This window comes from Orcinus orca, chromosome 1 (genome assembly GCF_937001465.1).
Source record: "Orcinus orca chromosome 1, mOrcOrc1.1, whole genome shotgun sequence".
In the NCBI taxonomy this organism is placed as follows: Eukaryota; Metazoa; Chordata; class Mammalia; order Artiodactyla; family Delphinidae; genus Orcinus; species Orcinus orca.
This window is the reverse complement of record NC_064559.1, coordinates 146,979,963-146,992,876: the sequence shown is the minus strand read 5'-3', so window position 1 is coordinate 146,992,876 and position 12,914 is coordinate 146,979,963. Positions and strand designations below refer to the sequence as shown.

Genomic DNA, 12,914 nt, shown 5'->3' with positions numbered 1-12,914 from the left:
AATATAAAATTTTGAAGGAAAACATATTTGATAGCATTATTTGTGGAAAAAAGATGAAGAAAGGTTCTATAGGAATGAACAGTGTGATGTATCTGCCTTTAAGAAGCGAATGTAATTTCTTGCTGAAGTAATAGAAGTATAGCATCAAACAAGCAGGAAAAAAAATGGTAACATTTCTGGGCAACACTTTTTAAGACATGCATTGACAAAATGAAATAAATTCAGAAGCAAGTAAATGTCCTTCATTAGGGTGAGCACAGAAAACATGTCCTATGAAGAGTAAAGGAATTAGATTTGGTTGTGTAGGAAGAATTTAAAAATTTTTAAAATAATGTCTCATACATGGAAGAGTAGGCTTGTATGTTTGCTCCAAAAGTCAGTTTAGAATAAATGTGTGAAAGTGAGAAAAATGTAAAGTATAGCTCAACATAAACACAAGAATTTCAACAACAGTTCTATCTAGTGTGTGTTAAGTGGTCATGGGAAAAATGTATTTACTCATCACTACAAGTATATAAATAGAAACTTATAGAAGAAGGACCTTCTGGTGATTGGTATAATGAACTAAAAATGGGCTATCTTTCCTTGTCTGCAAAAATTCTGATTATATATGTGTGCTCTTCGGTGCTATTTTTTGTCAAGAAAAGCATTATTCCTGAGAGTGAGTTTACTGTTTATTTTAAATATGTCAATCACTTTATGAGTGTCCAGTATTATGGAGTGCTATATCATTATCTTTAAGTAAGTTATCATAATATCACAAGTAATAAAAAAGTGAAGAAACGATTAAAATGTAACAAGTTGAGGGAAATCCAACAATGCAAGTAGAAGCTTTCACAATTTTAATAATTGATTAAGTACAGCGCATCATGTAGTAAGACAAATTAGGTAATATATGAAACTAGAAAACAATTTTTACTATTTTTTAAACTATTAAGTGAAACTGTAGAGTAGATGATAGTTTATTAGTTTTTGTTTTTTTTTTTTTCGGTACGCGGGCCTCTCACTGTTGTGGCCTCTCCCATTGCGGAGCACAGGCTCCGGACGCACAGGCCCAGCCGCCATGGCTCACAGGCCCAGCCGCTTAGCGGCATGTGGGATCCTCCCGGACCGGGGCACGAACCTGTGTCCCCTGCATCGGCAGACGGACTGTAAACCACTGTGCCACCAGGGAAGCCCAGTTTATTACTTTTAAGCATAGAAAATAAATTAGTTGTTTAAGAAATTAAAAAAAAAAATTCTCCTATACCAGGCTATTTAGAACATGGGTTACATGGATATTTGGATGTTTTGCCTTTTTTCCTCATGTTTTATTTTTAAATCTTCCTGGGAAGAATTCTTCTGGAGAGAAAACCCAGGAGATATTCATAATTCAGCTGTAACACAAACTCTGATTTTGCTGCATGAAGAGGACAGTAGTCAGAACATAGGGGTCACTATCTCATTTCTTTTCACAGGCAGCCCCATTTACCCTCCTTTTCCAGATAACTTGTCCCTTAAATACTTAAACTAGTTTTGGGAAAGAAAAAGTGACAGTTCCAACACACACATACTTTATTTTATGTCATCTTGATACAAGGAATTTTTACTTGTCAATCAAACTACAAAAAAGTTAGATACCATATTAGTTAAGAAGTAAATGTGGGGTGAAATACTAGCTCTGCCATGTTGTAAGTATGTGACCTGGGTGAGCTTTTAAACCTCTCTGATTCTTCATTTCTTCATCTATAAAATGGGGGTAATAATAATTGGGACTGTTGGGAGGATTAACTGAGATGGGAGTCACCATATGCTATCTGCTGATACCATTCTCTATCATCATGTATGTATATGTGTATTAGGTATTTTTTATTGGCTCGTTCTGATCTGGATCCTAAGGCTCCTGCTAGTAAAGCCTTTACTGGATTTATTGTGGAAGCAGACACCCCAGGAGTACAGATTGGAAGAAAGGTAAAGTGTGTATTTATCAGTGATTAAGGCCTCCAATATTATTTTAACTATAAATTTCAAAATTACTAATTTCAGTTTCCTTTATTGAAAACATTTTGGTTGTATTAAGTTGCAATGAAAATAAATCTGCTTTTGATATTATTGGGTGAAATAATCCTTGCTAAAGATTTTTAAGTTGAGAATAGTCGTGTCAAGTAATTATTTGAAAGAGTAGCCATTCTTGGTGCCAGTCTATGGAGAATGCCAATAACAGCTGTGAGGGATAATGAAGCAGAAATCAAACTATCATTTGTATGGCCTGCCCAGTAATAGAGTTTTAGATATTTCAAAACACTTCCCCATTCTTTTTCTTTGCTCACAGCAACCTTTCATGTAGGATAAGTGGCATTATGCCCATTTTATGGATTAAAACAATGTGACATAAGTTGATTACCCAAGTTCATACAACACTAAGAGAAAAATCTGTTCCTGAGAAAGTGTAGAAATGGCAAAGAGCCTTGAATGTGAGAAGGCAAGAAAAATTTTATTTGAACAAGAAAAGGTAATTTAACATATTTGAAAAGGATAGTAATATGGGGAACTTCCCTGGTGGCGCAGTGCTTAAGAATCCACTGCCAATGCAGGAGACATGGGTTTGATCCCTGGTCCAGGAAGATCCCATGTGCCACGGAGCAACTAAGCCCGTGTGCCACAACTACTGAGCCTGCGCTCTAGAGCCCACGCGCCGGAACTACTGAGCCCACATGCTCTAGGGTCCGCGTGCTGCAGCTACTGAGCCCATGTGCTGCACCTGCTGAAGCCAGTGCGCCTACAGCCCATGCTGCGCAACAAGAGAAGCCACCGCAATGAGAAGCCTATGCATCGCAACGAAGAGTAGCCCCTGCTCACTACAACTAGAGAAAGTCTGCGTGCAGCAATGAAGACCCAACACAGCCCAAAATAAAAATAATATATTAAAAAAAAAGAAACAAAAGCATAGTAATCTGAATGCACGGATATAATTAAGCAGTAGCATTTAAAGTAGACTAAAGAGAAAAGAGTTTAAAATTTAGTAAATCAAAGAAGGAAAGAAATGAAGTCATTAAAGTAGTCCTAGTGAGAGCTAAGGAAGCATGATTTAAGATTATAACTCTGAGAAAAGGAAGAGGAGATGCAGTTTTACAAATGTAAAACTCTTTTTTTTCAAAGTGAATTTTTAAAAAAGAAAACCTATTAATGACTAAATGATGTCTATATCTAAGGCAAAGGAGGGATTATGGAAGTTAATTAAGAGTTACATGAATTTTCTTCCAAATGGGTAAAGGTTCAGATTATCTTGTCAGATATTAGACTAAGGGTGACATAACCTGAACTGGAAAGGCTACTTTGAGTTGACCAAGTTATGCAAACTTCTAAACCAATCATATGTATTTGTATGTTTTATTAAAAGCCATGAGAATCTCTCTTTTGTACCAAAGCCTCTTCAAAATGGAAGCATGTTGCTAATGTATGTAAGAGGGGTACTTTCCCTTTTAGGCCGTAGAATGTTAAAAGTGGAAGATACCCTACACATTTTTTATGGTCTGTTTGCTGAACACTGAAACTGAAATCCAAGTGAAATGATTTGCTCAAGGTTACATACTTAAGAGGCAGAGTTGAGATCAGTGCTAACATGTCCTAGAAACTTGCCTAGTGCAGTTTCCTACGCTGTATTATTCTATACTTTCTTTTAAGATAGATATTAAAGGTAGACTGCACTTTACAAATAAAAATATAATGAGATTATTGTATATAACAAAATAGAAGTACTAAGAATTGTTGTGCTTCTTCCAAGCAATTGGTTTGTTTTTATTCATGTTTTGTTCGTTTTTCCTTTTTAGGGATGGTTGCTAGAAAACGCAGGGCCAAATTTATGGCCGTCTCTAGAAAATGTAAAGGTCCTGACAGATTATATTTTATTACATAGTAAACCGATTTCTGATTTTATCTTGCTATGTCTAGTCTCACTTTCCTTTTTCCCATATTCTAACTTTTAAAAAACTCTCTAATTCAATAAATATTTATTATTGAGTTCATACTATATGCTAGGCATTATTCAAGGTATTGAGGATACTGTATTGATCAAAACAGAAAAAAATTAGATCCTGCCCTTGAGGATCTAATTTTCTAGTGAGAGAGATAGATAGTTATATTGTATATATTTAAATCTCCTTAAGTCTTTTTTGAAATTATCAGAATTTTACAAATATGTGAAATCTGATGTTCTTCAAAATGTTTTGTGTTTTAGAAATTATATGGCTTGAGATGAGTCCAGGAAGCATTTTGGTTTTAAATGTTCTGGTGTTTGGGATGAGTCTGGGAAACAGGATAGAGTAAAACTGTTTTCATAAACAGTGTTTTCTCATTATGTCTGAGTGAGGGTCTAAGGTACTAGAGTTTATCAACTTATAAAGACAAAGAGATGTTGGTTTTTTTCTCAGTCAAACTATATATTACTGTCACTATTTTTTCAAGCCTGGAATCAGATTATTAATATTAAATCAAGTAAATTAAAGAATTTGTTTACAGCTCTATGTTCCCATTGCCCCTGCTTCTCACGCTGCTTATGAAAAACGAGATTAAATTGTTAAGATGGGTCATGGTATCTGCAACTTCCTCTCAAATAATTCAGCAAATAATGCTAATAGTTATACACACCCACAAAACACAGAAATAAAGGAAATGTGCCAAAATTGGCAAATCTAGGTAAAGATGAAGTATTCATTTTACTACTCTTGCAGTTCTTCTGTTGGTTTGAAAATATTTTAAATGAAATGTTGAGGGGATATAGCTACCTTGGCAATTTCTTTTTTCATATATATATATTTTATTGAAGTGTAGTTGATTTATAATGTGTTAATTTCTGCTGTACAGAAAGGTGATTCAGTTATACATATATATATTCTTTTCCATTATGTTTTATCACAGGATATTGAATATAGTTCCCTGTGCTATACAGTAGGACCTTGTTGTTTATCCATTTTATATATATATGAGTTTGCATCTGTTAATCCCAAACTCCCAATCCTTCCCTCCCCCACCTCCACCCCCTCCTTGGCAACCACAGGTTTGTTCTCTATGTCTGTGAATCTGTTTCTGTTTTGTAGATATGTTCATTTGTCATATATTTTAGATTCCACATATAAGTGATATCATATTTGCCTTTCTGTTTCTGACTTACTTCACTTAGTATGATAATCTCTAGGTCCATCCATGTTACTGAAAATGGTATTATTTCATTCTTTTTATGGCTGAGAAATATTCCATTGTGTGTGTGTATTATATATGTGTGTGTGTGTATATATATATATATATATATATATAATACACACACAAACACACACACACACACACACACACACACACACACCCCTTTATCCATTCATCTGTCAATGGACATTTAGGTTGTTTCCATGTCTTGGCTATTGTGAATAGTGCTGCTCTTAACATAGGGGTGCATGTATCTTTTCGAATTATAGTTTTGTCTGGGTATATGCCCAGGAGTGGAATTGCCGTATCATATGGTAACCCTATTTTTTGTTTTTTGAGGAACCTCCGTACTGTTTTCTATAGTGGCTGCACCAATTTACATTCCTACCAACACCTCGTCTCTGATTCATTGGCCTGTCATGCGGCGAGCAGAGTGAGCTTGGACTCAGTAACAACTGTAGTCCAATAAAGCTATCTTTACAAAACAGGCATTGCAGGCCATAGTTTGTCCACCTCTGTTTAAGACAATTGCAGAAAAGTCATAAAACAGTGGTTAAAGCAAGAATACATGCTAGCTCAAAAAATGTTCCTTAATATATATTGTTTTCCTTATTAGGAATTAAATATGGGCCAGCGATGTTCAGATACAAGAGGAATTGTCTTTGAAGATGTGAGAGTACCTAAGGAAAATGTTTTAATTGGTGAAGGAGCTGGTTTCAAAATTGCAATGGGAGCTTTTGATAAAACCAGACCTCTAGTAAGTAATATGACTTAATAACCTTTATAGGATTTTTCATTTATTACACTGAGTAGTTTTATTTTAACACTGTATTCTTGGTCTGTATTTATTTTTTAATATCTGCTTCTTTTATAAGGATGGAGGGATATTGGTTTTTGTTTGTTTTAGAATTCAACACTCTTGCTGTTACAGAAGTTATTTTAGTAAACACAGAATTACTATAGCCGTTCGATTTACAAAGAAGCATTTCACACTAATCATTCCTGCTGATGTGTACTCATTCCTCTTCCCTCACTCATTTGGAGTATTTCCCCCGAGAAGCTTTCCCTTGTTAAACAGAAAGAATGACTTATCTCTAGGCTATGATCCTGTGCCTTACAAATGCCTTCCATTAACCTTTAATTCATAAATAATATAAATTTAAATGCTTGTTATCTCCCCCACCCTTTATTGCCTTAAGGTATAGGTCAGCTTCTCTTTGTATAATCCTTAACTTAGATTTTAGGCAAATAGACATTATATGTGTGTTTTAAAGACAACATGAACTTTTGCCTTGTAAAATGTTAAAATACTAGGTAGCAGCTGGTGCTGTGGGACTAGCACAAAGAGCTTTGGATGAAGCTACTAAGTATGCCCTGGAGAGGAAAACTTTTGGAAAGCTGCTTGTAGAGGTAATTTTAATACTGTACTTGCTTTGTTCATATGTAAAGACTTTCATTTTCATCTAAATATTTGAAAATTATCTTTTAAGTACAAAATAATTTATTTCTGCTTTGGTAGCAAGAAGATAATGTGGGTGGGTTTTAATTTATTTATTTAAAATATTTATTTATTTATTTGGTTGCGCCGGGTCTTCATTCTGGCAGGCGGGCTCCTTAGTTGTGGCAGGTGGGCTCCTTAGTTGTGGCATGCGAACTCTTAGTTGCGGCATGCATGTGGGATCTAGTTCCCAGACCAGGGATCCAACCCAGGCCCCCTGTATTGGGAGCCTGGAGTGTTAACCACTGTGCCACCAGGGAAATCCCCAGGGTGGGTTTTAAGAATAGATTTTCTTTAGACTCTGCTACTAACTATTGTCCACTTTGGGGATTCTGTTAATTAAGAAGAAAAAGAACAGCTAATATTTGAGTGCCTGTGGTGTACCTGACACTGTGCTACACATTTAAAATATATTATGCATTTCCCCCATTACACTCTTGTTTTGGTAGTACTATAATTTCTATTAAAGATCAGGAAACAGCAACTCAGAGAGAATAACTTGTCCAAGGACACACAATTTAGAAGTCATAGGTCCAGGATTCCATTCATGCTCTTAATTCATGTTACTTCTCATGTCTTCTTGAGTATCAAATAATTTTAGTACTATTTATTATTTTTTTATTATTATTATTTTTTGGCTGCACCACACGGCCTATAGGATCTTAGTTCCCCAACCAGGGATTGAACCCGGGCCCTTGGGGCAGTGAAAGCTCAGAGTCCTAACCACTGGACCGTCAGGTAATTCACAGGAAATTTTTAATCTTATCTTTTCAAATGTTGATGCTCCCCCATTGTCTATATTCTCTCCTATAACTCCTGTTAACTATAGGTTGTACAGTGAACACTCCCTATTTCTACCTCTGTGTGTCAGTGGTTCTCAAACTATCTGTGGTGAAAGATTGTTTTTAATTTCCAATCAATTGTGAACCATTATTCTTGTAAAATATAAGAATGTTACAATAATATCAAATTGTTGCAAATGCTTACTCTCACTTTCACTATCATGAACTAGTCCAGTAACAATTTGTGGACTGGCAGTGATCCACAGATCAAACTTGGATTAGTACTGCTCTGTATCTCTTAACCTCAATTTCGTAATTTATCTTTGCTGTATTCTAGATAATTTTCTCAGATTTGCTTTTCAGTTTTTCTTACCCTGTGTCTAATCTGCTACTTAATCCATTTAATGACTTTTTTCATTTCTAGAATTTATGTTTGGTTCTTCTTCATCTCCACCCTTTCTTTTATGGTAGCCTGTTTTTTTAACATAGCTTCTTATTCTCCTTTTATCTCCTTAATTATATAATACTTAAGTTATAGTCACTTTCTGATATTTTTCTGTTATCTCAAGTTATTAGGGTGATTATTTTTTGGTCTGTTGCATGTGTTCTCTCTGTCATGACCAGTTATTTCCTCTCTTAATTTTTGCTTGTAAGTTTATCTGCAGCAGGTATTATTTTCCTTCAATGCATTGTGGAAGCATCCAGGGGAATTGGTTTTTGTACTTTTATCAGGTAGTCCAGAGGTTCCAGCATTCTAAGAGCTGTTTTAAAATCAAGTATTTCTTTGTGTTTGTCACCAAAAACAGACTCTACATTAGCTCATTTATGTTGCCAGAACTATATGTATACAGATTAGTGGAATGTATATTTATTACTAAATATTAGTTTAGTTTAATTGTAAACAGATAACATAATTTCCAGGTCCTCCCCACCAAGTATCTGATGATAACTCTTCTGGCTATTTTCAACTCAGTATGGAATCTTTTATGTTCCACTTCTTATAGACTCTGAAGTTGATATTTTTTCCTCATGGCTCTTACTGTTAAGTGTAGAAAAATCTTTGTTTTTGCTTACTACTTTCCTAGGCTAAACAAAGGTAACACTAAAGGGCTGATTTATATATAGCTTTGGTCTGTTATTTCCAAAAAGAAAGAATAGATTTTTTTTTGTTTTGTTTTAAGAGACATTATAGAGTGTAGTACTCTAATCACAGCTCTCCTATTCACTACCATGTTTATTATTGTTGTTAATATCACTTCTCTCTTTAAGAGAACACTATGTCACTACTTATCCTCACAGTGCTTAACTTGATGTGGCTAAAGAAAGCTGCCAAAAACAGAGAATGGTACTTTTTTTAACCAATGAGTAGAACTAGGAACATTGATAACAAATTACGGGATGGTAGAATCTCTTAATGGCAATAACTGCCTACTCCTTTGTCTAGTCAAAACCCTCCATCCAGGTGAAGTTGGAGTGGTTTGGTATGATATGAAAAAAATCTGTTGAGAATAACTCCCATTTGTATTGATTATTATTGCTAGTTAGCAGTAACTTTTCTTGAGGGGAAAATGGATGAGGGAAAATGTTATTTGGGACTTAAGACTGAAATAAGATATACTTAGAAAGAAATATACTTATATCTCCCTGTTACTTAATCATTTTATGCTCAGAATTCTTTCATATCTTCTCATCACACTCAGATTAAAATCCAGAGTCCTTAAAATGGTCATCTGTCATCCACAGTGACCTTTTGTTGTTGTTTTTAACTTTACTCTTCCTGCTAGATATCCACTTGCTCATTCATTTCACTAAAGAGTGTACCCTTGATTACCCTGTGTAAAAAAACACCTCCAACATTCTATATAGTATTCCCACTTTTTTTCTTCATCTTAGCACTGCCCAACATTATACCATGTATGTGTTTGTTTATTGTCTTTCTTTACTGCCTCACTAGAATGTAATATCCATAAAAGTAGTAAATTTCTGTGTTGGAAAACTTTAGATTTCTAGCACTTATGATATATTTTGTAGTGTGAACTTCTCAACAAATAGTAGTAATTGAACTACTACTATATTAAAATATTAATAAGTAGCTGCTTTCTTTGTTCTAGGCACTATCCTAAGTGCTCTACATGTATTAATTAATTTAATCCACACAATACTATAGAGTAAGTACTGGTAGTCTTACTTATTGTATGTAAGAACATCAGTTAATGATGAAATCAAGATTTGAACCCGGGGAGGAACTTCAAGATGGTGGAGGAGTGAGACGTGGAGATTGCCTTCCTCCCCACAAATACATCAGAAATACATCTACTTGTGGAACAACTCCTACAGAACACCTCCTGAATGCTTGCAGAAGACCTCAGACTTTCCAAAAGGCAAGAAACTCCCCACGTACCTGGGTGGGGCAAAAGAAAAAAGAAAAAACAGACAAAAGAATAGGGATGGGACCTGCACCTCTGGGAGGGAGCTGTGAAGGAGGAAAGGTTTCCATACACTAGGAAGCCCCTTCACTGGTGGAGACAGGGCATGGCGGGCGGGGGAAGCTTTGGAGCCATGGAGGAGAGTGCAGCAACAGGGGTGCAGAGGACAAAGCGGAGAGATTCCCGCACAGAGCATCAGTGCTGACCAGCACCCACCAGCCTGAGAGGCTTGTTTGCTCACCTGCTGGCGCGGGCGGAGGCTGAGAGCTGAGGCTCGGGCTTCGGTCGGATCCCAGGGAGAGGACTGGGGTCGGCTGAGTGAACACAGCCTGAAGGGGGCTAGTGCGCCACAGCTAGCTGAGAGGGAGTCCGGGAAAAAGTCTGGACCTGCCTAAGAGGCAAGAGACCATTATTCCGGGGTGTGTGAGGAGAGGAGATTCAGAGCACCGCCTAAACGAGCTATAGAGATGGGCACGAGCCGTGGCTATTAGCGCGGACACCAAGACGGGCATGAGACGCTAAGGCTGCTGCTGCAGCCACCAAGAAGCCTGTGTGCAAGCACAGGTCACTATCCACACCTCCCCTCCCGGGAGCCTGTGCAGCCCACCACTGCCAGGGTCCCGTGATCCAGGGACACCTTCCCTGGGAGAACACATGACACACCTCACGCTGTTGTAATGTCATGACGGCCTCTGCCAATGCAGGCTCGCCCCTCATTCCGTACCCCTCCCTCCCCCCGGCCTGAGTGAGCCAGAGCCCCCTAATCAGCTGCTACTTTAACCCCCTCCTGTCTGAGCAAAGAACAGACGCTCTCAGGTGACCTACATGTGGAGGCGGGGCCAAATCCAAAGCTGAACCCCAGGAGCTGTGTGAACAAAGAAGAGAAAGGGAAATCTCTCCCAGTAGCCTCTGGAGCAGTGGATTAAATCTCCACAATCAACTTGATGTACCCTGCATCTGTGGAATACCTGAACAGACAACGAATAATCCCAAAATTGAGGAGGTAGACTTTGGGAGCAACGATATATATTTTTTTACTTTATCACTTTTTGTGAGTGTGCATGTGTATGCTTCTTTTTGTGCTTTTGTCTGTATAGCTTTGCTTTTACCATTTATCCTAGGGTTCTGTCCGTCTGGTTTATTTATTTTTATTTTTTTTTTAGTATAGTTTTTAGTGCCTGTTATCATTAGTGGATTTGTTTTTTGGTTTGGTTGCTCTCTTCTTTCTTTGTTTCTTATCACTTTTTAATTTTTAATAATTTTAATTTTTTATTTTAATAACTTTATTTTATTTTATTTTTTTTCTTTCTTTCTTTCTTTTTTTCTCCCTTTTCTTCTGAGCCATGTGGCTGACAGGGTCTTGGTGCTCTGGCCGGGTGTCACGCCTGTGCCTCTGAGGTGGGAGAGCCGAGTTCAGGACATTGGTCCACCAGAGGTCTCTCGGCTCCACGTAATATTAAATGGCAAAAGCTCTCCCAGAGATCTCCATCTCAACGCTAAGGCCCAGCTCCACTTAACAACCAGCAAGCTGCAGTGCTGGACACCCTATGCCAAACAACTAGCGAACAGGAACACAACCCCACCCATTAGCAGAGATGCTGCCTAAAATCATAATAAAGTCACAGACACCCCAAAACACACACCGGATGCAGTCCTGCCTACCAGAAAGACAAGATCCAGCCTCATCCTCCAGAACACAGGCACCAGTACCCTCCACAAGGAAGCCTACACAACCCACTGAACCAGACTTAGCCACTGGGGGCAGACACCACAAACAACAGGAACTACAAACCTACAGCCTGTGAAAAGGAGACCCCAAACACAGTAAGTTAAGCAAAATGAGAAGACAGAGAAACACACAGCAGATGAAAGAGCAAGGCAAAAACCCACCAGACCAAACAAATGAGGAAATAGGCAGTCTACCTGAAAAAGAATTCAGAGTAATAATAGTAAAGATGATCCAAAATCTTGGAAATAGAATGGAGAGAAAACAAGAAACGTTTAACAAGGACCTAGAAGAACTAAAGAGCAAACAAACAGTGATGAACAACACAATAAATGAAATTAAAATTTCTCTAGAAGGAATCAAGAGCAGAATAACTGAGGCAGAAGAACGGATAAGTGACCTGAAAGATAAAATAGTGGAAATACCTACTGCAGAGCAGAATAAAGAGAAAAGAATGAAAAGAATTTAGGATAGTCTTAGAGACCTCTGGGACAACATTAAATGCACCAACATTTGAATTATAGGGGTCCCAGAAGAAGAAGAGAAAAAGAACGGGACTGGGAAAATATTTGAAGAGATTATAGTTGAAAACTTCCCTAATATGGGAAAGGAAATAGTTAAGCCCAGAAAGCACAGAGAGTCCCATACAGGAAAATCCAAGAAGAAACACACCAAGACACATATTAATCAAACTATCAAAAATCAAATACAAACGGCTTCCCTGGTGGCTCAGTGGTTGGGAGTCCGCCTGCCAATGCAGGGATCACGGGTTCGTGCCCCAGTCCAGGAAGATCCCACATGCCGCGGAGCGGCTGGGCCCGTGAGCCATGACCACTGAGCCTGCGCGTCCGGAGCCTGTGCTCCGCAACAGGAGAGGCCACAGCAGTGAGAGGCCCATGTACCGGGAAAAAAAAAAAATCAAATACAAAGAAAAAATATTAAAAGCTGCAAGGGAAAAGCAACAAATAAAATACAAGGGAATCCTCATAAGGTTAACAGCTGATCTTTCAGCAGAAACTCTGCAAGCCAGAAGGGAGTGGCAGGACATATTTAAAGTGATGAAAGGGAAAAACCTAAAACCAAGATTACTCTACCCAGGAAGGATCTCATTCAGATTCGACAGAGAAATTAAAACCTTTATAGACAAGCAAGAGCTAAGAGAATTCAGCACCACCAAACCAGCTTTACAACAAATGCTAAAGGAACTTCTCTAGGCAGGAGACACAAGAGAAGGAAAAGAGCTACACTAACAAACCCAAAACAATTAAGAAAATGGTAATAGGAACATATCGATAATTACCTTA

The 12,914-nt window shown here is 37.6% G+C and overlaps 1 protein-coding gene across 4 annotated transcripts in view; it reads left to right on the top strand.

The window, feature by feature from the left end:
• The window catches only part of ACADM (acyl-CoA dehydrogenase medium chain), a 48,728-nt gene that overhangs the window by 23,635 nt on the left and 12,179 nt on the right, over positions 1-12,914 (top strand). For all 4 annotated transcript variants that reach the window (XM_004279949.3, XM_049707165.1, XM_033405969.2 and 1 more), the window contains 3 exons: positions 1,842-1,950; positions 5,795-5,935; positions 6,493-6,588. In XM_004279949.3, the coding sequence (XP_004279997.1) occupies positions 1,842-1,950; positions 5,795-5,935; positions 6,493-6,588 (346 nt within the window). The remainder of the gene's footprint in view (positions 1-1,841; positions 1,951-5,794; positions 5,936-6,492; positions 6,589-12,914) is intronic.